At 47.6% G+C, this 25,611-nt stretch overlaps 1 protein-coding gene across 1 annotated transcript; it reads right to left on the bottom strand.

The window, feature by feature from the left end:
- Positions 1–4,241: 4,241 nt before the first annotated feature.
- Positions 4,242–25,611, bottom strand: Asb1 (ankyrin repeat and SOCS box containing 1). Its single transcript, XM_006995455.4, has 5 exons — positions 25,153–25,611; positions 21,199–21,340; positions 18,469–18,771; positions 11,203–11,588; positions 4,242–9,172 (listed from the first exon to the last, which is right to left on the bottom strand). The coding sequence occupies exons 1-5, from the start codon at positions 25,199–25,201 to the stop codon at positions 9,045–9,047; spliced, it is 1,008 nt and encodes a 335-aa protein (XP_006995517.2). The 5' UTR covers positions 25,202–25,611; the 3' UTR covers positions 4,242–9,044.

Below are 25,611 nucleotides of genomic sequence, written 5' to 3'. Positions count from 1 at the left end.
CAAGGACAGTTCTACTGGGGTCTGGGAGAGAAAGCACTGGGGAAAGCAAGCCGAGATGATCTCAGCAGCTGCTAGAAGATGGAGATAACGCTGTGAAGCAGACACTCCCACCCGGGGCCTCACAAGTGCAGGACTCCACAGCCAAGGCAGGCTGGCTTCTCGGAGGAATGGACATGGAGATGGTTTCTGGGGGTAAATGCATCTTTTGGAGTGTCCCGGGACCCAGTCTGTGGGAGGGGAAAGGATACAGAAGCAAGAAATGGACCTCAGTGCAGGCTGGTCCATGGAAAACACAAACACTAGTCCAACAACTGGAAGTAGAGGTGTGGTTTGTGTAACCGACCAAGATGAGATCCCTGATGTCCAGAAGACCTGCACCTGGTACAGCGTCCTACAGAGTTGCTCATCGTCGTCATCAGCAACCGAAAGCAGGAAGGGACAGAGAACACGGCCATAGCTTGGCCCAGCGTTCCTAGTGACATGCTATCAGGGCCACAGCTCAGCGAGTGTGCCATGAAGGAAGAACCGTCTTTCTTGGTGGAGAGCCAGCTGGCACTGTATATGCCCACTATGGTCCCAATGCATCGTGTTTAGTATGCTGCTAACCCCTCTAACCACCTGTGCTTAGCAGTGAGCTGGGCCAGTGTGAGTTTCCTATCCTTTCTTAAGCATCAAGGATGCACCAACTTAACATGAGTTTTCTGGCACCGATTGCCAGCATACTTCTTTGCTTTAACTCCACTTTGCTTTGTCCTGCTGCCGTGCTGGATTCTTCCCTTGGCTGCTGCCTCAAGTTTAGGCTCTGTCCGCCAGCAGAGGTCGCCAGAGTAACACTGGAGAAGGACGTACCATCTTTTTCCTGGCTCTGATTTACCCAGTCTTCCTCAGTCCATCCACTTGGCCATGGTTACAGAGCCTCAACCCAGTGGGGGGGGGGGGCTCACCTACCAGTGAGTTTAGAGTCAACTCAGCTGGCTTCCCCAGGAGGACTCAGAGACACCCAGAGAATACTACAGACACCTCAAACTGCCTCCATAAAGGGCTTCTTAGCAGCTGACCAGTGAGTCCAGCTGTGCGTGCAGGCTTCTTAGCAAGGTTAACAGTATCACCGGTCCCCACAGGTACCCACAAGGTGTGCTGGGGGAGGGCTCTGTCCCTATGGCAGCTCAGTTCCTTGCTTCTTCATTCTTGCCTAATAAACACAGACCATCTCCTACCAGGAAAACGTCTCTGGTTTCTGTTGAGCTAAAACCACACATGACCTCTCCATTAGGGTCCCCACTCATGTCTTAGGAAGGGCTTCGTCCCCTGCCAGCTCACCCACTTCCTTGGGTACCCTTCCTGAGGGTATTCTTTAGAACTATCCCATCTCCACAGGAAGTTACAGGTTCTCTCAAGCCTTCCTTGCTCCTATGAGGGCAGTTATGGTGACATGGAATTAGTACCAGAGATGGAGATGGGCTCCCAAGGACACACACACGCACGCACGCACACGCGCGCGCGCGCACACAGGTGGCTAGTCTGAGATTCAGAAAATACCTAATTGCTTTGGCTATGAACAGTGCTGCATTCACAGCTTTATCAGTCTCCCAGCAATGTCAGGGCATTGCCAGGGCAAGGGCAGAACCACAAAACTGGGAGCAGAGATCGTTGTGGGCCCAGGAGAAACTTAAATCCCGAGTCATTTTGAGTCTCCACTGCTATGAGCCGTGTGACTTCCTGTGTCATCAAAGATGTACTTCCTTTACCTGGAAGTCCAGACTCTTCGGAAGTAGATGCTTTAAAAGGATTGCTCATTCTCCGTATTTATAAAACCCCTGTTGCTGTAGACCTGCTGCTAGGGCCATATGTACATGTGTCCATTGTGGCTGGGCTCCCTAAGATCCGTTCATTTCTGCCTGTGTCCAGTTGCGATTTAGTGTGATGGTCTCCACTTACTGAAAGGTTTCTTTGATGAGTGGTGGTAGCTTCTCTTAATCTGTGGGTATAAGATTTAGAATGCAGTAAGGACCTATGCCAGTCTAGCAAAGTGGCGGGAGTATATTCTTCTAGTAATAGCCAGGCATGGTGGCATCCCAGCAATTTTGGAATTGAAAGCAGGAGGATCAGGAGTTCAAGGTCATTGTCATCCTCAGCTACACAATGAGTTAGAGATCAGCCTACATGAAACTTGTTTTTTAGATTTGTTTGTTTGTTTGTTTGTTTGTTTTCAAGACAGGGTTGCTCTGTGTAGCCCTGGCTGTCTTGGAACTTGCTCAGTAGACCAGGCTGGCCTCAAACTCAGAGATCTGCCCGCCTTTGCCTCCTGAGTGCTGGGATTAAAGGTGTGCGCCACCACTGCCCGCCACCCACTGCTGCCACCACCAAACTTAATTTATTATTTACAAGTGTTTTGCCTGCATATATGTCTGTGTATCACAAGCATGCCTGGTACCCACAGAGGTCAGAAGAGGTCATCAGATCTCTTGGGACTGCAGTTAGATGGTTGTAAGATGCTATATGGATGCTAGGAACTGAACCTGGGGTCCTCTGCAAGAGCAGCCAGTACTCTTAACTGCTGAGCCAATTCTCCAGCCCATACATGAGACTCCTTTGAAAGATGTTTCACGGTGTCTATGTCTTCTTGTCTAGTATCTGGGATCACCCCCACATGCACACTTTTTTTCTTTAGGGGTAGTAATTCTGGACTCTGTTACATATTTGGGGTGTGTCTAGTAAATTTCTGCTCTTTGTCACTGTCCCTTCTACTTCATGTTCTCTTGATTATTTTCTACTATACTAATTCTCAGCCTCTCTCTCTTTGGGGTGACTCCTCACCCCTCTCTGTATACAACGGTGACTGTTCAGTTTCCACTCACGTTTATCCTCCATCTTCCATCCACCACCATCTGACATGGCTAGACTTGCTGGCACTGTTCTATACAACAATCCTTTCATCAGGAACACTTACACACGCATCACAGCTGTCATATCATGCTTTCTCTTGTGTTAACTTTTCCTTGCTCAGCTAGCTTCCATTGTTATGTTATAGTTATCAATACTTATCAATAATTGTGGTGTTCAGTGTCCAATGCTGAAGACTAAGCAAACATCCCCCATGCCTGGTGCCTTCTCTCTTTATTTTGGAACCTCAATCTCCTCCGTAAGCCTTCCTCCTTCTTGGCTTTACTCTCTCATTTGGAAGAATATCAAGTAATTTCCTAAACTTCTAGAGTTCCTAAGTCCTTCAGAGTGGCTTTTAATTGACCTGGAAATAACTTCCCTTCAAAAGTTTGAGTCAGAAGTCCCGTGGTCTCTCGTGCCGCTTGCTCATGGCACCTGGTGCGGCCACTGCCGACCCACACCAGCAGTTCTCCAGTCTGAGATCACAGCCATCTTCCTGACATTAACACCTGTGATCTGGAAAATGAAGCCTGGTTCTCAGGACCCTCTCTCACTTGGAGTCCTCTGGAAGGTGTCATTTCTGTGGCCACATACCGCACAGGTATCTGAGGTCTTTCCATTGGAGCTGAGGTGACTTTTCAGAGAAGGCTCTTGCTGCTGCACTTTCTGAAGAGCATTACGGAGCTGCAAGCCCTGCAGACTGAAGGGGGTTCAGGTGCCAGGCGTGTGGTGGGCAGGGGCTACCTGCTTCTTAGGAGGCTGGTGGCCAGTGCTCCTGTTTCACCTGCCCCTCAAACACTTCGGAGGCACCAGAACTGTCAGTTCCAGAACCCCAGGAGCTCAGATTCTCTATGTTCCCTTGTCTCTGTCACAGTATTGTATTCTCAGGCTGTTCTGAGTTATCATTCATCCATATTCTTGAAAGGAATCCATTTCTGTCACGTCAAGGGGATTAGGAAGAAGGAATGGTAAATAGCCACACTGAATCACACAAGGGATTGGATTATGCAGCTTTCACTGGTGTGAATCAAAGCATCCAGCCTCCAAACTAAACAGTAGCCTTGTGAGGCCAGGTACAGTGGTGCACACCTGTGATCCCGGCAGGAGATCAGGAGTTCAAAGTAATCCCTGGCTACATGAGACCCTGTCTCATAAAAATAGTTCCACATGGAAGATGGAGATGGATGGACAATTCATCCACCCATCCATGACAGGCAGCCTCTGCTGCACAAACAGCTGGAGGAAGGTGGAGAGGGACTAGGGATACCTTGTTCCCTTTCAGTAGTTGATCAGGTGTTAGGGAATGGAGACAACCTCTGAAAGAGAAGACACAGAGGGCACGCCAGGGAGCCAGACACTCAAGATGAAGAAATACCTTTATTCAGCTCATTCTCTCCAGCTTATCCCAAATTGCACATCTTTACCGTCAAACAGGCAAAATAAGTCATATATAACATGGGACAGAAAATGGCAGTGTCCACCATGCCCCCACAGCACAGGACGCTGTACAATGTTACTGGCTGGAAAGCTGTGAGATGCAACCTCTTCCGTCCAGGAACTAGGCCCCCAGGTCAAACAGGGTGTTAGGTGTTTAATCCTGGCAACACCATGGGTTCCTCTGCAGCCCCAACCAAGATCTCCTGAACAGCTGTAAGCTCCTGCGTCAGTGCCTCCTCTGCAGTCCCAGGAAACTGCAGGAGTCAGTCCTTTCTACTCCAACTGTGCACACAACTGCACACGGGGGCCGGCAACACGACTCAGGATAAAGGCACTTTCCACCATGTGACTATCTGGGTTCAATGCCTGGAACCCACATGGTACAAGGAGAGAACCACTTCCCTAAGTTGTCCTTTGACCTCCACATCCACACCACAGCTTACACAGGAGTGCGTGCACACACAAACATACACATCACACACAATGACTGACTGAATGACTGAATGACTGAATGAATGAATGAATGAATGTAAATAAAAGACTGCACGTGGAAGAAGCTTCTACCCAATGAGACACAGGCCACAAAATTAAGGCATTTTGGAAGGAAATCAGAGAGCAATAAAGCATTTATTATAACAATGTATCAAAAATGTCATTGTACTTTGGAAAGCTCTTAACTAGGCACAAGGGCAAAAACAATCTGTCCTGGCCACTGCAAACAAGCTCACACTCACCCCCACTAGGAAAGGGAGGGTGAAAGTATGTCTGCAGCACAAGCACACAGAGCCCAGCGCAGACGCTGCACACGCCAACACCAGCAGCAGCAGCGGAAGCCGGGCAGACACTGCAGGGGGAGCAGGGCTGGCTGCACGGACAAGAAAGCTCTGTTCTCACAGGCCCAGCTCAAGTCAGAGTTGCAAACATCCTCCCATTACTCGGTTTATCTAAGAAACCAAGAGGCTGAAGACGCCGCTCAGTGGTAGAGTGCTCGCCTCACATACACAGGATCGGTGCATTCCTGACACTGAGTGTCAGGCACAGAAATTCCCCTGGACCCTCCTCACTTCATCATCCTCTGTCAGGGTAGAGCATATACCAAATGCTCCACAAATCACCCACTACTTTACTGCACACAAGGGGTGTGGGAAGGAGAGCAGTGAGGTGGAAATGAGCAAGGGCAAGAAAGGAGCTCCCACACCAAGAGGCACTTCCAGGAATCACTGTGATGAAGGAAAGCCGTTAGACCCCGCAGGCCGGGATTAGCCACCAAGTGCCCAGTGGGCAGGCAGTAATGGCTCTTCTAGCATCCTTGGTGCCACTGGTTCCCAAGGCCTGAGTAGGGGACAAGCACTCCTCACCAAAAAGGTCACACTGACTTCCTATGGGTGGCCTCGTGAATTTGGGGTGGTAGAGGTCCATCAAAAGCATGTCCAGACTTCTCAGGCCATTCGCAGTGATCCTCGAGATCACTTGGACCCCAGGCAGTGGGAAAGCTGTAATGCCTTTCACCTCCATGCAGGCAGGCTATTTAAGATCCCAAATTTCTCATTAGTTTGTAACATCCACTACCGCCCGATTATGCCAGGATTTCAGCAACAAGCAAACTTGGAAAAAACAAAAACAAAGACAAAAACCTTCTGTGGATTGCAATCAAGAGTGATTTAAATGCAAAGACCTAGCCTGCACCATCACCTTCAAGCAGACATTCCATTATTTGTCAGGAAGAGCATGAAGGCAGACTAAAGACAGTCCAGTCAGCTAAGGAAATGTGATTTCCTCGAGTGGTACATGCTGTCCTTATCCTTCCCCCTGCACAGCTCTCCTCGGATGAGCTGTGGGCCTCACCAGAGGTCAGCCCTGCATCTCCAGACCTCCGGCCCCCACGGTAAGTGCACTTCCACGAGGTCGTTCCCGAGTGACAGAGCCCGCTCCCAAAGTCCTCGCCTGTGTCAGCTTTCACAGGACCTCACCAGAGTCCACTGAATGGCACAGCGGGAAGGTCCTCCTGTCTGCAGTGGGGCCTGCACAGCCCCAAGAACTGGCTGGGGTGGGGCGGGGCGGGGCGGGGCAGCTCTCAGGCATGTTTTTCTCTGCTCAGAACCATACTCATTACTTTTTCTTTCAGAAAAAATTTTACATTGAAAAATCATGCACAAAAGAGCAGAGGGAAAACTCTGAAACTGATGGTCCTTAAGCCCAATAACAGAAATGGTCAACATTTGAAAATTGCTAATTACTTACCTAACAAGTATTTTCGCCTAAATTTACCTAATATCAAAACAAAACAAGAGGAGGCTGGAGAGATGAATCAAAGGTTAAGAGCACTGGCTGCTCTTCCAGAGGTCCTGAGTTCAATCCCCAGCAACCACATGGTGGCTCACAACTATCTATAATGAGATCTGGTGCCCTCTTCTGGTGTGCAGATAAAACACTGTATACATAATAAATAAATAAATATAAAAAAAAAGAATCTCCACCTTAAGCCCTTTTATGGAAGAATATGAATAAATAAATAAGTAAATAAATAAGTAAATAAATAAATAAATAAATTGAGCAAGCAAGCAAATATCACAAGTAAAATAGCTACAAAATGTATGACAATGGTAGATTTCTGGAAAAATGTCTAAAAGCACACCAAATTCTGAGGCATCAGTACTAGCTAAACTCCAGCCTGCCTGGCCAACTCAAGGCACAAGCCTCTGTTTAAATCAAGAGGCTGCCCCAGGAACAGCAACCATCACACAGACGCCCCTCAGATGAGCAGGGACAGCCGTCAGGCTCCTTCCCTCTGGGCCACTGAGCTCCTCTGCCAGGGCCGGCTCAACCAGAAGGCAGCAGTTTCATCAGGTCTGCCACATTTGCATGCTGGGAGGACACAGGTACCCAGTGCTCAAGCCTGCCGAGTAAAGCTGCAGTCCTCTCCAAGGCCACATCAACTTCCCATGGTGCCTGCCTCTCATGAACCGGAGCTGCTCACGGCAATGGTGCTGCTCTTTCCCACCGTCCCTCATCCTTGATAACCACCAAACGTGGTGCTTTCACAGAGCTACTGGAAACAAGGAAGAACGTCCTCAGTCAGCACCAATGCCGTTTCACATTCAGGTTCACCAACTGGAAGTTTTGAACAAGCAGCAGAACCTCACAGTGCTGAGATTCTAAAAAACCTAGCACAGGGGAAGTGACTCAAAGCCCAGTGAAGAGCTGAGGCCTGGGCCACCTACAGAACAGCTGGGGGAAGGCTGGGGAGACGCAGGCTCTGGCCTAGCTCATTCTCCCCAGAGACAGTACTCACTGGCCAGGGCTGGGCAAGGCCCACTAGAACTCCATGTAGTGCATTTGGATCAGCTTGGTGCTGCTGCTGCTGCTGCTGCTGCTGCTGCTGCTGCTGCTGCTGCTGCTGCTGCTGCTGCTGCACAGGGCCATTCTGAGACACTAGGACAGGATTTGGAAATCCATCCACAAAATACGATGACCATCACTGCCCGTCTGGTCAGCTAAACCACATGATGGTACAACAGTCAAGTATCATTACAAGTTAGATTTCTTTTATGGCCAAAATCTAAACAGATTTAACATCTGCTTGTACCTAAATATTCTTAAGTCTACAATCAGCACAGATCCATACAACAGTCCTAAGAGGCTCAAAATGACAAAATACAACTTTACCAAAACAGGAGCAACCTGAGGATGCTTAAGTAATGCATAGTTCCTGACCCACCTGCACATGACCCTCACACCTGCAACAAGCTCATCTCTCTCACTCACCAACAACTCTGGGCAAGACGAGGAAAGATCTCTAGGAGTGCCCACAAGGCACTGGACCAGAAAGAGGGAGGAACAGCCTGGGGGGCCAAACAGCTGGAGCCTGGAGCCACCCAGGTGGCCGATACAGTTCCCACTTTCTGTATGGGAGGGTCTGCATGGAGCACCCCAGTGTCATGTCATCCTGTGAGGACTGGCAGTGAGTGCTATTGGGATGATCCCTGGTCTGAATGTGGGCAGTCACTTCCCGGCTAGTCCCAGGTGGGCCTCCTAAAGGGAATCCCAGTCTGAAGATCCCCAGGGTGACATCCATCAGAAAACCCTTCCAGGACAGGTGCTACACTGCAGAGGCTGTGCTGGGACCTCCCTGGAGGCAGTGTCTGCAGCCAAGAAACCATCTTGGAGTGAAGACACTCCTGAGAGGGTGTGGCAGCGGCAAGAAGGGCTATGCATCTGACAGCACAGACAGACAAACGCGGCAGGAAAACAGACTAGCAAGTGCAGGAACTGCATCTCTGCTCCCTACATGTTTTCTTACCACAACTCTTCTTGTTTGGATATCAGACCTTAAGAGAACAATCAAACTGCAAAGTAGGAACATAAATAGAAGCATAACTCTGGAAAAGACAACCTTTCCCCACTAGGGCTACCACGAGGCTTGCAAGCTCACCCCATACTGCACACATTGCACAGCCCATTTCATTAACATATAACAGTACAAATCCAAAACAGAGATACTGAAGAACAAAATTAAGTGTGTATGCGCCTCTCCGTTGACGATGACTCAAGGAGTGTTCGGTGGCCCAAGCACCTGAGACGGAACCACAATCCAACGTTTCATCTTCACGGACAGCCAGGGAACAAGCCGGCAGCGCAGGACCCAGTTCACAGGACGCGGGAGTCTGTGTCAACTTCACCGCAATGATGGGCGTCCTCACTGCAGCTGACACTGCATCTGAATCCTACTCATAAAGCAGAAACTTCTTTATAGGGTCCGGCAGCGGCAGCGAGGGAACCAGATGCAGTCGGTATTTGCCAAGAGCTCTTCGCACGGCCACACGGCACAAACTCAGCAAGGTCCTGGGAACACCTGGAGAGTGCGAAGGGAAAGGTTGATTCTAGCCTAGTTCCAAAGGCCCAAAGCTGACCACAGTGGACACAACTTCCTAATCTCAGAGCCAAGGAGGCTCCGGAGGCAAGGAGGCCTTGCTGTCTGTTCCATCTAACCTGCCCACAGGAGAGCCCACAGATGAGAGCAAATGACCTTCACTCTTGCTCTGTCCCAGCAGGGGCAAGGAGCCCTGGGACACCAAGTGTGCAGGACTTGAAACCAGAGACTAGGCTGACAGTCCTGCTCCAGTTCAGAGACACAGCCAAGCCCTGCTTCAGGAAGAGAAGGGGACAATAAAAGCTGTGGACACAGCAGCTTCATTCCTTCAGTCTGCTTCCCACCCGGCCGTCAGCCCGCAACTTGGAGAAAGGCTGACCAAGAACATGTTTCCGTGAACTGGCATGGGTACAGACGACAAAAACACACTGATATCAACGTTCTTCGGGAAATAAGAGAGTGAGGACAAGCCCTTCAGCTGTCCTCTGACAAGACGGCAGGAAATGGACAGACACACGGGTTGATTTCTGAATTCCAGAGAGGGCACTGACAGCAAATGCAAGCACAGGTAAAGTTCAAACTCTCCTGACACTGACTTAGCAATTCCTTGGCAAATCCCACTACACAAATAAGCAAACTCCAGATTTCATTTTAACAAAAACGGATTACCACACAATTCACTCTAAGGCTATTTGAGTGGAACTAAAAAAGAAAGGGCTCTAGAAAATGAGCTTATAACTTCATTAAAACACACATGAAGAGGGGCTAGAGGGATGGCTCAGTGGTTAAGAGCGCTGGCTCTCTTCCAGAGGACAGGAGTTCAATTCCCAGCACCCACATGGTGGCTCATAACCATCTGTAATGAGATCTAGTGTCCTCTTCTGGTGTGCAGGCATACAGGCAGGCAGAACACTGTTTACATAATAAATAAAGAAATCTTAAAAAGAGAAAAACACAGGTGAAGAGAAAGACGGGTAAGAAGGGCAGAGAAGGCAAATGTGGCTGATTCCTGCTGAGCTACTCCCGGCCTGGCGACAAGTGACAGGCAAAGATGAGGAAGAAAGAAACATAATGACCCATGAATGAAAACATCGTGATAGGCCAACCAGATGGCTCAGAGGGAAGAATGCTACTTCCACGCTTATCAACCCGTGGGATCCATGTGGCAGAAAGAAAGAATAGACTCCTGTAAGTTGTCCTCTGCCTTCTACACGCATGCAATGGCATGTGCATGCTTCTCTCACACACATATAAATAGATATATTAAAAATATTTTTAAAGAAAATGACATGCAACCCATCACTTAGTACAATGATCTAAGAAATTAAGGGGAAAAAAAATAAAAAGGAAAAAAATGTGAAAAAGAAACCATTAGCTAGGGATGGGGTCAAAAATCAGAGCAAAAAAGTTAGAGAATATAATTCTAAGAACTTTGAAAGCATACATCTACTTCTATAGATCTTTGGTTATCAGCTTTAGGGGTTTAGGAATGTCAAAATAACCACCTGGGGCTGGAGAGAGTTTAAGGTAAAGTACTTGCCGTGATAGCACAGGGACTCACCCTCCCAAAGAAATGGGGAGGAGTGGCCCACACTGTAATCCCAGCCCTGGGGAGGGAGGGAGGAGGGAGGAGGGAGGAGGGAGGAGGAACGAGGGAGGAGGGCGAAACACCCAAGGCTGTCTTCTGGAGAACTACTGGTCCCTATCAAGGGCTCTAATCAAGCGCTTGGCTGGAATTCTTTTTGGAGGGTTGTTGTTTTGTATTTAAGAGTTACTTATTTATTCCCATGTGTACAGGGGTTTGCATGCATGTATGTCTGGTCACCACACATGCAGTGCCCACAGAAGCCAGGAGGGCCTCCTCCAACTGGAGCCATGGACAGTTGTGGGCAGCCAGTGCTCTCACCATCTGAGCCGTTCCTCCAGGCCCTGTTTTTGTTTTAGTTACTATTACATCTCACTGGTTCAATCAACTCCAGACCACAGGAGAGCGCTGAGCTCAGGCCACTTACTTCTGGCCTCTTTAAAGACTTGCAGAGCCTCAGGGTCCATCTTCCTCCTGCCTCTTGCCTCTGGGCCCAGAGATTCCCACTTCACCAGGTTCAGGTTGGCTCCAAACTCTACCAGCAGGCTCACGAAGGCCGCCTCACAACCATGGCGCAGGACAGCATCCATGACACACCCGGGGGAGCCCCTGTAGAATTCCTGTGTGTTGACAGGGCCATTGCAATTGAAGTCAGGATTTGCCCCAGCCTGCAGGAGGAGCCGGAAGCACTGAAGGTTATGGTAGGCAGCACTGATGTACAGAGGGCAGACCACCAGGGAGGTAAGCCGCCTTGAGAAAGGGGGCCGGGTGTCAGGAGTCAGGTGATGGTTGACATCAACATCCGCCCCATACCTACAGGAAGAGAAAAATAAGTCATAATAAGTCAAACTCAGACCACAAAGAATGTCCAGCACCCCAAGGAAGGCATTCAACAGTCACATGGGGAGCCTCTAGAGACTGCACAGGTCACAAACACTGCCAGCCCTCTCTATCTGCAGGCACTGTACCCAAAGACTCAACTAACTACAAGTCAAAAATACTGAGGGAAAAACTCAGCCTATAGTGAACATGCACAGTCACTTTCCTGTCCTTACTGCCTAGACAATAGATTCCAGCAGTTACACACACCTACAGAAGAGTTGTATTTTAAGTTGTCTGTGTGCCGAGACTACATGCAGAAGTACCAAGATCTCAGAGCTTGGTATTAAGAAGGATAGGAAACTAAGGGAAGTCTTTCAGATCTTTAAAAATAAAGATCTGAAGAGGTAAGAGAAGAAAAACTTTCAAATGCATTGTAAAACTAATACAATAACCCAACTCAATTTCAAAATCTTCAACAAGCAAAAAATTATTATAACAAAGAAAATCCTAACATATATTTAGAAAGCAGTGTACCAAAAACTCATAGGGATTACCCTAAGAATTCAAAACTAATTCCAATATTAGAAATTCCATTATCATAATATTATAATATATTGTATTAATAAATCTAAAAGAAAAATACTGATTATCACTAATAATGCAAAAAGGGCAAAAGCCAACAGTTATGCATGTTTTAAAATACTCTATGAAACAGAAAGTGACAGCTATTTCCTTAAAAAGGATAAAATACATTTTCTCAGGCCAGCAACCATCATCTTATCGCACGAGGAGTAGGAGAGGTGCCCCTTGCTCCAAGGGAAGCACAACACAGACCCTCCACCTGCCGGCCTCTTGACACCAATGCTGAAGACTCGAGTGTGACGGCAAAGGAAGGCAATCAGATAAACAAGACTGGAAAGAAAGAAACAAACCATTTTCTATGCTCAGAGGAAAGGACTCCAAAATCCAAAAAGGCCTACAAGGAATGAATAAACAACAAGCAATAAGATAATTCACTAAAGTAGCAGACTGTGAAATGACAGCCTTCACACACACACACACACACACACACACACACACACACACACACACACACACACACACACACAAGCCCAGTTTAAAGATAAGGTAGAAAAGAATAGCCCTTATGGCAGCAAAATAATTTTTAAAATGATCTAGACAGCATAAACCTAACAACTCAGAGTTACAAGAGCAGACCTGAGAAAATGCAAAGACACATCAAACACTAGAAGAAGCTCAGAATAACACAACTTTTCCCTAAGTCGACTTTATGAGTGAAAACACTGTTCTTGAACTACTGAAGCTAGCTGCAAAGGACCCTGGAACTACATATGCTGGTTCTAAAGTTCATCTGGAAGATCAAACAAGATCGAAAAGCAGAGCAACAGCGCAGAGGAAATAGCTCCACCTCAAGAAGGGCTTGGTATAAGCTCTGTCAAACTGTAACAGGAGCATGTGGACGAGCCAGCAGACCCACGTAAACACACAAACATCTTACAACAGACCCAACTGCAAGCAGAAACTAAGGATGCACAGTAAGGAACTATCTTAAGGGGGAAGAGGGGACTTTTTCATACTTTTTCCCCTAGGACAACTGGAAATGCATATGGGAAAAGATAAAGTTAAGTCCATTCATCACAGTGCACACAATATTAATTCCAAACAGATCAGAATTTACAAGTAACTATGTGGTGGTATTGTGTGCCCCAAAATATTGTGCACCCTAATAAACTTATCTGGGGTCAGAGAACAGAAAAGCTACTAGATACAGAGGCTAGAAAATGGTGGCACTCATGCCTTTAATCCCAAAAAGTGAGCCTTTAATCCCAGGGAGTGATGGCAGAAAGCAGAAAGGTATATAAGGCATGAAGACCAGAAACTGGAAGCTTTTGGCTGGTTAAGCTTTTAGGCTTTTGAGCAGCACAGTTCAGCTGAGATTGATTCTGGATGAGGACTCAGAGGCTTCCAGTCTGAGAAAACAGGACCAGCTGAGGAACTGGCAAGGTGAGGTGGCTGTGGCTCGTTCTGCTTCTCTGATCTCCAGTGTTCACCCCAATACCTGGCTTCAGGTTTGATTTTATTAACAAAACCTTCCAGCAATTCGTGCTACATAACTATAAAACCATATGGAAACTAGGAGCCATTATTTAGGTCAAATTTGCCACCTGGGGCTGGTGAAATTGTTCAGTGGGATGTCAAGACTTGTCAAGACTGATGGCCTGAGTTCAATCCCTGGTACCCACACTCTGGAAGGAAAGAACCAATTTGTGTAAGTTATCCTCTGACCTCCACACCCATGCCATGAAGTGCCCCCGCCCCGCCCCCCCCCACACACACACACAGATAAATAAAATGTTGTCGAATTGTAAAGCACCCGAAGATTCTACTTTGTGCCCGTAGGGTTAGAAAGCTCCCAATGTTGACTGGCTGTGCTGTAATAGAAACACAACTATCACTCACTGCTATGGCAACTAAAATGGAGCAATCCCTGTGGAGAGAAATTTGGCAATTCTATCAAAATTACACATGCACTTACCCTTGAACTCATCCGTCACACTTCTTGGGACTTGTTCCCAAGACACATTTGCAAAGCTAAGATGTTAGCACAAGGCAATTCATTAAGGCATTGTTCCTACCAGCTAAGCCAGGAAACCACCAACAGGGACTGGCTGCTTTACCTCAAGAAGCAGAACTGAGAAGCTATGAAGGGAAGGAGGAATACTGCTCTACACTGCTCTGGAATGTCCTCCACAGCACATGAATATGTGAGAAAGGTGAGATAAGAATGTGTGCAGTATATACTTGTTTTACAGGTTTGCCATGTGTAAATATAAACTACTCAGCCATACACATGCATTTACTCATTTGTAATAGTGAAGGACAAATCACAGACCTAAATGCTTACCTGGAGGGGAGGGAGAGATCAGGACAATGAGACAAGGTTAGGAGCTAGACCTTTTCAATACACCTTTTGTATAGACCACAGTTGGAGCCATGTAAACACTTCACATGGTGAAGCAACCACTGAAACCTAAGAGCAAAGAGGAACCAACAAACCCAAGTGCATCCATCCATAGCTGGTCAGCCATGCTGTGCTCCCCAACATGATGAGTCCTCTTTTCCGACAGTCTAACATTCAGGCTCGGGGAACGGCAGGGATACTCCCAGCATCAGATTCAATTGCAAAGACCTAAGGACCTACGACAGGAAGCATGGCTTGCCAGCAGGGCAGCATCATGCAGCCCTGCCCAGGAGGCAGGGGCACAGCAGTCAGACAGTGATTCCTAGAGCTGACCATTCCTGACTCCCAAGGACAGTCCAGGTGGTAGGACTATCTCTCACCAGGTGCAGGTGCTGAAGGACCCACAGCCAGTCTTTTCTGCCTGCCCTGGGTATGCTCCACAGACACCCAAATATATGGCATTTAGAGTTGTCTAAGGTCAAGTACAAACTACCTATCTCTTTTACTCTAACCAGGGGTCAGCCAGCTACAACAAGGAGGGCAATCTGGCTCAGGGGGCAGAGTCCTGACAAAGTGAGCAAGATACCTACTAAGGACAGAGGCTTGGCAAAGGAAATGGAGCCCAAATGGGGCAAGGAGGAGTGAGGGGAGGCAGTAAGAGATGCATATTAACTCCGGTCACTGTATAACGGGAACAGAAATGTGATATGGACACGCACCCCCAGCTCCAGGGATGGAACAATGCTTCCAGAGTAGAACACACTCCCAAAAGTACTTCAGATCTTGGTTTCTTTTCTTTTTGAGACAGAGTCTCATTATGTTACACAGTCTGGTGGCAAGCTTTCAAATAGCTAGGTTACAGGCATGTGCTTCTCTGCCCAGCTTAGATCTTTGTTTCTTCACTGAAAGAAGACTGGACTCTGGGAGGACTTACTCCAGGACTGACTCAGGAAAGTCTACCGGAGCTTAGACTATCCTGTTATGTAAGAACGTAAGGAACTGCTCCCAAAACAGTAAGGATATGTCAAAAGAACACAGAGCTGTCATAAACCACCAGTGGCATTAATGTGATCATCAAAGTAAGCAACAATGATGGATTGTAACTCCACCTGAACAAGGTAAGAAACCGTAAGTCTACACTAACATAAATACAAATTTGAGATGAAGCACAAGGCATATATATGGGGGCAAAATGTCTCCCCACGAAATACTAATTACAAAGGGAGGAGCAGCTTTACAACGAAAAACCTGACACCACTGTCATCAAGGGATCAGAAAGAAAAGTGGGAGTAATAGGATCAACGAGAGCAGGACTCACGTCTGCAAGATTCCTGCCCAGTAGGATCCTCTAAAGTAGGCAAACACCAGTCACCTGTCTACTTAAGCCCTCCCCGGCCCCAGATAGTTCTGTGAAGTCTCACAAACTGTGTCATCACCTGAGTATTCCACTAGAAACAGGAAATGACAACATATAGGAAGCAATGATGAGGGGACTCAACATGTGGGGACCTAATAGTCAGGATCCAGAGAAGATGGAGAAATACCATTTTCCCTGCCTAGAAGACAGATGGCCAACAGTCTCAGCCAGCCGTCCTGCTTCATAATGGTTCTCTAGCACTTCAGATGTGTGTCCAAAGGACCTGGAATCAAAAGTGCTTCTTTGGGGCAGCCCAGGCCTGAGGACACACAAGGTCAATATCCTTTCTTGGCACCTCTCCTCTGCTGTGGATATCGCTCTATATAAATAAAACACTGATGGCCAGTGACCAGACAGGAAGTATAGGCGGGACAAGGAGAGAGGAGAATTAGGGAAACAGGAAGAAGGGGGGAGAGACACTACAACCACCGCAAGGACAAGCAGCATGTAAAGACGCTGGTAAGCCACCAGCCACGTGGCAAGGTACAGATTTATAGAAATGGGTTAATTTAAGATAAAAGAACAGTTAGCAAGAAGCCTGCCACGGCCATACAGTTTGTAAGCAATATAAGTCTCTGTGTTTACTTGGTCGGGTCTGAGCGGCTGTGGGACTGGCGGGTGACAAAGATTTGTCCTGACTGTGGGCAAGGCAGGAAAACTCTAGCTACACTCCTCTACAAAGAAAACCTTACCTTTCCTCTGAGGCTTTCTAGGAGAGAGGAGAACACTCTACAAGCAGGAAACTTCCACCTCACTCACTGCACTTTTCAACTAACAAGGAAATCTACATCTCACATAGTAATTATTTCTTCCTTCTTCATGGGAGACATGTCTTCCAAATAGTTTACAATCTTGGTATGACAGTGTGACAATCTGGTACCAATTGAGCTGTAGGAAAGACAGCCTTTGAAACTCATAAAAATATACTGAACAGGATCCAGTTCATTTTAATCCTGAATATTTTCTAAATTTCTCTATTGCTTTTATTATCTCTACACACCCAAACAACTGAGAGAAAACCAACTCCCACAAGTTGTCCCCTGACCTCCACAGTCATACTGTGGAGCATGCATGAGCGTGCATATGTACACACACAAACACATAAATGCACGCCTTCAATCCCAGCACTTAGGAGGCAGAAGCAGGCAAATCTTTGTGAGTTTGAGGCCAGCCTGGTCTACAGAGTAAGTTCCAAGACAGCCAGGGCTGTTACACAGAGAAACCCTACCTCAAACAAAACAAAACATCATTTCCACATTAATGCCTTAAATTCTTTAAGATGCAAAGGCATGAATTTAAGGTAGCTTAGATCATCGTGCTAGAAACCCTTAAATGATTTTTTGAAGCCCTAACTTTATCACCTCCTTGATCATTTATCAATTTAAAACCTCCTTGATCATTTATCTTCCCCCACACCAAGTCTATAGCTCATTAGTATATAAGCCTTTTGAAAGACTCTATTTCCAGAACCTGGTTGAGAAACCACATTCTGTACAAGGCAAGAATGCCCACTCATCTGACCCCATTGATGGCAGTCTTCAACAACGGAACTTTTACCTGCTCCTTTTCTATACAAAACACTCTCACTAACAGCTAGCTAGCTAAGCTACGCTGGCCTAACCTAGAACTAGCTGGCCTCCACAGTAAGGGATGAACACGATCTCTATGGTAGAAAGATGTTACTGAAAATATGAAAAAAGAGAACACAAGCTGGCTCAAACAAAAGTAACTGTAATATTAATATAATTAAATCAAACACTCAGAGCAAACCTAATTGAAATGCAGAGGCAACTGACAAAAGGCACAACAGTAATTACAGACTTCAACATTTCTCTAAATTTTGGCAGATCTGATGGCAAAGAAAAAAGGGGAATCCTCAAGAGAGGAACTTAGGCTAACACACCATGCAAGCATTCGCAACAATGTGTGTGAGCGGCGTTAATAATGAAAAACTTCACGTTATTACAGAATCCTCTTCCATACCTCTAAGAACAAAGAAGAAATCGACCTCAGCTACAGGTATTGAAGAAAATAAGCTTTGGGACTGGAGAGATGACTCAGAAGTTAGGCGTTTGCTGCACTTGCGAAGGACCAGAGTTGAGTTCCCAGCACCCACATCATATGGCTCACACCTGCCTGTACCAACTCCAGGAGATCTGATGCCCCCTCTAGTACACACACACACACACACACACACACACACACACACACACACACACACGCATGCACGCACATAATAATATTTTTAATATTTAAAGATTAAGAAACTTTAGGGGATATGCTAAAGCTATAAATGAAGGTAAATTACATTGAAAGTTTACACTGTTGAAAGTGTAAGGCATCATGGGTCAGAAAGCAATGAAGAGCACTGATGAAGCCGTCCTTCCAAGTCCTCTAACAAGCACACTCCTAAAGCAGGAAATGCAAGCTCAGGAACAAGGAGAAGTGGCTAGGGACCGGGCAGTACTGACCTGATGAGAGCCTTCAGGATGTCATCCCTACCCACTCGAGAGGCATGGTAAACAGGAGTGCTGCGGTGGTGCCGGCTGCCGTTGGGGTCAGCGCCAGCTTCCAAGAGGATCTCGGTGCTCTCCAGGTGCCCGTTCACTACAGCCACATACAGGGCAGTCTGCCCCTTGACGTCCACCAGGTCCACCTCGGCCCCTTTGCGTATGAGGAAGTCCACACAGTTGCCATGGCCTGCAGTGGCTGCAATCCTCAGTGGGGTGCAGGGGAGCCAGCCGCAGCACCAGACAGACTTCTCATTAATGCGGCTATATGGGAGGACAGGGAGTTTATGAGAGTCACCCTAGGCAAATGAGCTGTTCTCCCTCCTCTCACCCTGGCGGAGGCTCCCAAGAAAGACAGCCATTTAGGCAGCCAATCCTCACAGTTAGAATACCTTCACTGTGTTCTGTTTTCTTTCCCCTGGTGCTGAGGATCAAACCCAGGATGTTGTACATGCTATGCAAATACTCTACCCGTGAGCTACATTTCCAGCCCTTTGTGTTCTGTGTCCTGAAATGCTTCCACAATTGCCCCTGCTGAACTTGAGCAGAGAAAATAGGTATTCAGGGCCCACTGACAAGGAAACTAGAGGCTTCGGCAGAATAATCAGCACTAAAACTGAGATTTCTAGTTCTTAGAGTCCTAACCCACATTCCAAAGCCTGATCCTCTACAAAATACATATAGATCCATCGGGGACACGAGCAGGACAGGCAGGGCCATGCACACCCTCTTACTAGTGACCACCTCTAAAGGTCCAAGGCTGGAGTCCTCTCCAGATAAAGATAGTCAGTAGTAGTAATCTCTGTCCTCCTACCCTGACCCACAATAACTGGGAGCCTAGATTATTAAGGTTACAAGGGCTGCAGTCTCGGCCAGCAGTGGCACCAAACTGTCCAGATGCAGCTCTCAGACAGTATGACCACATATAACTAGCTACGCTGTCCACTGACCCTCCAGGTCAGCAACCAAGGTGTGCTGCACCTTGGTTTCCGCGCTGAAGCAGAAACTAGGGAACGTGCCATGGGCAGTGTCTCACTAAAGCAAGCCCTGGTGTTCCTCCTCCAGTCACACTTGGACTGATATGGGCCAATAAAGGCCAGGAACCCTCCAGAACTCTCCACCAGAGAAATGAACAGCAAAAGAAAATATGTTAAAGGAAGAGGACATTCATGAGCCCTGAGTTTAAGAAAAAGGAGCCAGTGTGGCAGCATGGGTCAATAATCTAGAACTCAGGAGCTGGAGGCAGAGACAGAAGGATCAGCAGTTCAAGGCCAGCCTGGGCTACAAAGCTACATAAGGGCCAAGTGGGGAGGAAGAAGTGGGGGAAAAGAGAAAAGAAGAGAGGACAGGGAGAGGGAGGGGGAGCACAATAGGAACTGCACTGAACTCTTTCATTCTTCTGCTGTATCTGTGTACTTAAGTCTTTAGGGGTTTGACACATTAAACAAATTTAATTTCTGTGTTTGGTTTTATTAGATTTATTAATTTTATGCATTTATTGCATATATGAATGTTTTGCCTGCACACAGTCTTTGTACCACATGCGTGCTTGGTGCCTGCAGAAGTCAGAAGAGGACGTCTTGTGTGAGTGCAGGGAATTGAATCTGGGTCCTCTGTGAGAGCAACAAGTGCTCTTAACTGCTAGGTCATCTCTCTAGCCCTCTAGTGTTTTGGCTTTTAAATACTGACATGTGCTCTATGAAATAATGCTAAGACATTAGAAGGATAAGAAAGGAACACACTCCTGGCTGGTCAGGAATCCTTTGCTTGGGAATTGTCTACACAAAAGCAGCAGTGTAGGTCTGCTACAGGGAGTTCCATCAATTAACGGCATCCACTCAAGGCAAAGTAGAAACACAGAAGCATATAGTGCCAGTGTCCGTTGTATTCAATATCTAGTTAAGACGTCATTCACACAACATACTCAAGGGACCTCCAGAGAGAATGATGGGTGCACTCCCAGCATCCCGCACAGGGAGACACAGCAAGACTCTCTGCTCTAACGGAAGAGCCAGGACTCAGTGACCAGAAGGATTTTGTAATCAAGAGGCAAGAAGCCAGTAAAAGAAAACAAAGGAGATGGCAGCCACCATATCCCTATAGTGGGAAGTCAGCTGGCCTATGGCTGATCACTACAGACCTGAGAAGTGAAAAAGAAAACATCAAATGAATGTCAATAAAGTGGCTGTAGAAAAAGAACTACTCAGTATAAAGAGCCATAGGAAAAGGGCCAGAGAGATGGCTCAATGGTTAAGGGCATGTGCCACTCTCCCAGAGGACCTGAGCTCAATTCCCAGCACCCACATCAGGTAGCTCACAATCACCTGTATCGCCAGTTCCAACGATGACCTCTTCAGGCCTCTGTGGCCACCTGTAATTACATGTACATACCCACCCACGCACCCATATACACACAATTAAAATAAATAACATTGTCATCAAGAAAAACACTGAGGAAACTAATGCCCAGCTAGAACAAGTTACCAGAAAACACAAATGTCAATCAGAGGGCCAGACTTGGACCCAGGGACCCCTGCCCACAGTATCTGGCCACCAATAATTCTTCCTTTTGTCCTCTGAAGTCAATGTACTCCCGTAGCGTCAGTCTTAACCTGCAATCCAAACCACCAATTCCAGCCTCCTGAAGACCCACAGGCCGATCCTGTTTCCAGCCCCTGCAGGGATGCTCACCTCCGGTAGCTCTCTTCTTGCAACAGGTTCCTGAGGGTCTGGAGGTCCCCCACATAGGCTGCATCATGGAGCCTCGTATCTTCACAGTGCTCTAGTGGGTGGTCACAGAACTGCTCCCTCAGCCACTCCTTCAGATTAGGACCTGCACTGGAGACAGGGGCTCCTATCAGCGTGGGAAACGTTAGCAAGGCCAAGCAAAGGGGATGCCTTCTGCAGTGGCTCTTCCTGCCTGGCCACACAGGAACTTCCAAATCCCCAGAAGATAATTCATAAGAAAGAGCAAGCTGTAAACGTCCCCTTATCAAATTGGCACCAAGCCTGATAAGAATTTTTTCTGAAAAGAAAAAAATGTGATGGATTAGGGAACAATGGAACAATGAGCCTCAGTACTTCCTAACATAGAAGATCCTAAAGTACTACCAAATTAAAATCGAAAATATTATGCCCCAAAAAATCTAGCCTGTAACTACTCTAATTTATCCCAAGTATGTATGAACACCTCTAAATTTGGGCATCTGAAAGGAAAATGGTAGCCATCTCCTTTACTACAAAGACAGCTGGTTAGCCAAAAGCCAAGGACCAAACAAGGGTTATTACCTGGAAGGAAGGTAAGTTCCCTACCATGCTGCTCCAAGAAATAGCAACAAGGGTATCTAGATAAGAAACAATTCATCAGAGTACTACTGTATCCACAGAGATCCATGTGTTAGAAGCGTGGTCCCCAGAACTAGCATTCTGGGAGACAACAAAGACCATCAACCAGTGTGGCATCACGAGGTCACAGAGTCAGTGGGAAAGTGTCTTCCTGCGGGACTGAAGAATTTCTTCTGGAATCCTAGCTAGTTCTTATCGGAGGGTTATTATAAGAGCTTGAGACCAGTCCCACCTAGTCTCTGGCTTCCTGGTTAGCCTGGAGATCACAGTTCTCCCACTGCTGTCTGCCTCGAGGTGCCACAGGTAAGGTGAGGGGCCTATATCAGAACCTGCACCATGATATTCAGCCTCTAAGACTGAACTAAATCAATCTCTTTTCTTTACAGTTATCCTATCTTAGGATAGCAATGAAAAGGAATTAAATCTCAAAGGTACACATTTTGTATAAAAATTACACTTCAAGAGGATGGGGAGATGTCTCAATTGGTAGTACTTGCCATGCAAACACACGCCCTTAAGGTCAGATCCCCAACACTCGTATAAAGAGCCAAGACCATTTGCACATAAAGCCAAGACCATTTGCACATGCCTACAGTTCTACTGGGGGTAGGGGAGGCAGAGGCAGGGTTGTGGATCCCCGGGCTGGCTAGCAGCCGGCCTAGCTAAATCCAAATCTGTAAACTCCATGTGTAGTGAGAGACCTTGTTTCAAAAATAAGGTGCAAAGTGAGGATAACACTAACTGTTGACCTCTGACCTCCACATATACATGTGTGCACACACACACACAGAAAAAAGTTATACCTCAGTAAAGTAGAAAACTAAAAGATATATGCACAAATACAAATCCAGCTTATATAAGAAAAAATGGAACGGATAAAATAGGAAAACCAAACATACCATGTACTAGAATGAGAAGATTCAATATTAGAGAAATTCTCAAGGTTACCTATAAATCAAGTGTAGCTCATCTCTTCAGAAATTTGATAATGGATATATCAAAATTATTCCAAAATTTATTTGTAAATATACATAAGGGAAATTGCTTTTTGTTTTAGTAAGAATAATGGGCAGGGCAGTGGTGGCATACACCTATAATCCCAGCACTTGGGAGGCAGAGACAGGCGGATCTCTGTAAGTTCAAGACCAGCCTGGTCTACAGAGTGAGATCCAGGACAGCCAAAGAAACCCTGTCTTTGAAAAACAGAAAACAAACAAAAGAGTAATGGCATGAAAAAAAAAAAAAAAACCTCTACCATACTAGATAACAAAACTCTCACCAAACTAAATAACAACAAAAACAAATAACAACAACAACAAAACAAGGCATCAAAAGTGGAGAGAGATGTAGTCAATGGAGAGTATTTATATAATCACCTGCTTGGAAACACTTGCATCTTTGCTCATATCACAGCCCAAACTTAACTCCAGGGGATTGAAAAGCTTTATAAAACAATTGCACCAACAGATGTTATAAAAATAGCACAAATCCTAACTCCTGAGATACAAGCCTCCCACCCTGGGATGGTGTCCTAGCATGTGACCAAGCACATCCCTTCAAAAGCAGGCTTCTTCTAGATATTGAAGTTGTTTTCATATTCAAATAAAACGTCCTTTGAGTCTCTGCTGAATACAAGACTCTCCTAAAGCTACAGCATGGTGATGAGTAAGTGTCCTTGCCCTCCAGGATCTGAAAGTCCACTGAATGGGGCAAGAAACCACTTTTTTTTTCCTGAAACAGGGTTTCTCTGTGTAATTTTGGTGCCTGTCCTGGATCTCTGTAGACCAGGCTGGCCTCAAACTCAGAGAGATCCTCCTGGCTCTGCCTCCCGAGTGCTGGGATTAAAGGCTTGTGCCACCGGCTGCCCAGCCTAGAAACCACTCTTTAAGGCCCTATCCAGGACCTCCTTCAATCATGACCCTCCATTGCAAGTACAATGCAGTTACCAATGGGTATCAAAGTTCAAAGCCAAAGTTGGGGAAGATTCAGCAAGTGGGCACCAGAGGACTTGATCAGGTCTTTGGACCTCCATTTGCTCACCATTCTTCAGCACTACCAGCCTGGGCCAAGGCACCTTCAGAATGTCCCCCAATTCTAGAGTCAAAAGGCCACTTAGAGTTTGTGTTTGTCTGATCATCTAATCCAATAACAACACAACTACCCAAGACAGCACTCAAGACCTGTCCCTCCACCCCAGGCTGGAAACACACTAACAAAACAGGTCCTGAAAGGAGAGGGCAGGAGGCCAAAACCACTGTTTCTTCCACAGGACCCTTCTCTACGCTAAGAAATAACTGCTTTTACCCATCTCACACTCCTGCGTGACAGGGGAGTCCACTCACAGATCCTGTCTGTCCCTGGGAACAAAGTCAATGCCAAAGCGAAGTTCTTGGTGTTTCGTCTAGCCTTTTCTGGTCACCCTGACAGTGCCAGGTGAGCTAAGCCAACAGTAGACCATCAATGAAGTTGGTTGACCAGATGGAGGGAGGAACGACAAAAGAGTTTGTCATGAGTGTGGCCTTCTGAGATTCTGGATACCTAAGAGAGTTCCTTGAACAAAACAAGTGTCTCTCCAACACCAGAGACGGACACAGCAAGTTACCTACGACACACATGGCAGTCTCAGAAAGACCCCAGTCCAGTGGGAGACTTCGTACCAGAAATTCCTTCTCCTGGGAATTCTCAGCCCCACAGTAGCAGCACTGCGAAGCGGAGACGCTAAGCCAGGTGGCCACCGTCCGTCCGCCTTTCTCTGCAGGTGGGTCGAGCGCCGCTGTAAGCGCTGTGTCACTGGCTGGCTGGCTGGGGACAGCGCGGTTGTTAAAGGGTGGGGGTGGGGGGCGCAGGGGCCACCATGCACCATCTCGGCCATGCGCTGACTGTCGGACGGGGTGAGGAAAAGGAGCCTGCCCTACAGAGGGCCGACCGCTGAGGACCTTTCCCGACCAGTGCGCTCAGACCTGGAAGAGGATCCGTGCCCCATGGCACAGCCGGGGTCACCGCAGACTAGGATCGGCTAACAGGGTGGCAGTTTCAAGGCCAACTCCACCTGGCCTTGTAACTCCACCTTGGGGAAAAAAAACAAAAACCGCGGGAGGGTTGTCCACGAGAGGCCGGGAGCGGGGGTCGCGCCCTGGGCCCCGCGAAGCCTGACGCCCACTTACTGACCCGGGGTGCGGCTCCGCGGACCTGGCCGACGGGGACGGAGGACACGGGGCCGGGACGAACCGAGGGCCACTCTGGCTGGACCCGAGACGCAGCCCCACCACCACCACCACCACCCCACGCCGCTCACGTTACCTGCGGACCCTGGGCCAGCCCTCCCTTCGGGGCTCCCGCCCTCCGCCATGCCGACTCCGGCCCTCAGCCGCCGCACTGACCACACCGCCCGTCCGTCCCTCCGTCCGCCGACGCAGCGATCCTGTCACACAGCAACCCTGTTTGAGATACAGCTCCGGCGCTTCCGGCAGGTGGGCGTGTCCGGAGCTCGGCTTCCGGCCAGTTTGCACCTCCCTATCGCACTTCCGGCCTCGCTAACGGACTTGAGCGCCGCCGGTCAGTGAGGAAGGCAAAACTCTGCAGGGGCGCCTACGGAGGAAGCAGGAAGTCTGGGGAAACGCCTTTCCCCTGGGGGCGGAGCTTATTTGCATGCCTCGGGAACTCCTGGTTGGCAGGTTCTGTCCCCGCCCACGGAAAAGGCGGGGCGTGGGCGGAGCCGTCTACGGCCAAGCCCACTGTTCACTGCCTCCGGCAGCGGCT

The sequence above is a fragment of the Peromyscus maniculatus genome, chromosome 13 (assembly GCF_049852395.1).
Source record: "Peromyscus maniculatus bairdii isolate BWxNUB_F1_BW_parent chromosome 13, HU_Pman_BW_mat_3.1, whole genome shotgun sequence".
NCBI classification, from domain to species: domain Eukaryota; kingdom Metazoa; phylum Chordata; class Mammalia; order Rodentia; family Cricetidae; genus Peromyscus; species Peromyscus maniculatus.
The sequence above is the reverse complement of the archived record's forward strand: the minus strand, read 5'-3'. Positions and strand labels throughout refer to the sequence as shown.

Bases quoted from the DNA above. Each gene is read 5' to 3' on its own strand.
- Asb1 (XM_006995455.4), bottom strand. From the start codon at position 25,201: ATGGCGGAGGGCGGGAGCCCCGAAGGGAGGGCTGGCCCAGGGTCCGCA. The intron at 18,772-21,198 runs GTGAGCATCCCT...CCTCCCATATAG, and splicing joins CAAGAAGAGAGCTACCGGAG to CCGCATTAATGAGAAGTCTG. The intron at 9,173-11,202 runs GTAAGTGGCCTG...CGCACTCTCCAG, and splicing joins AGTCTTTAAAGAGGCCAGAA to GTGTTCCCAGGACCTTGCTG.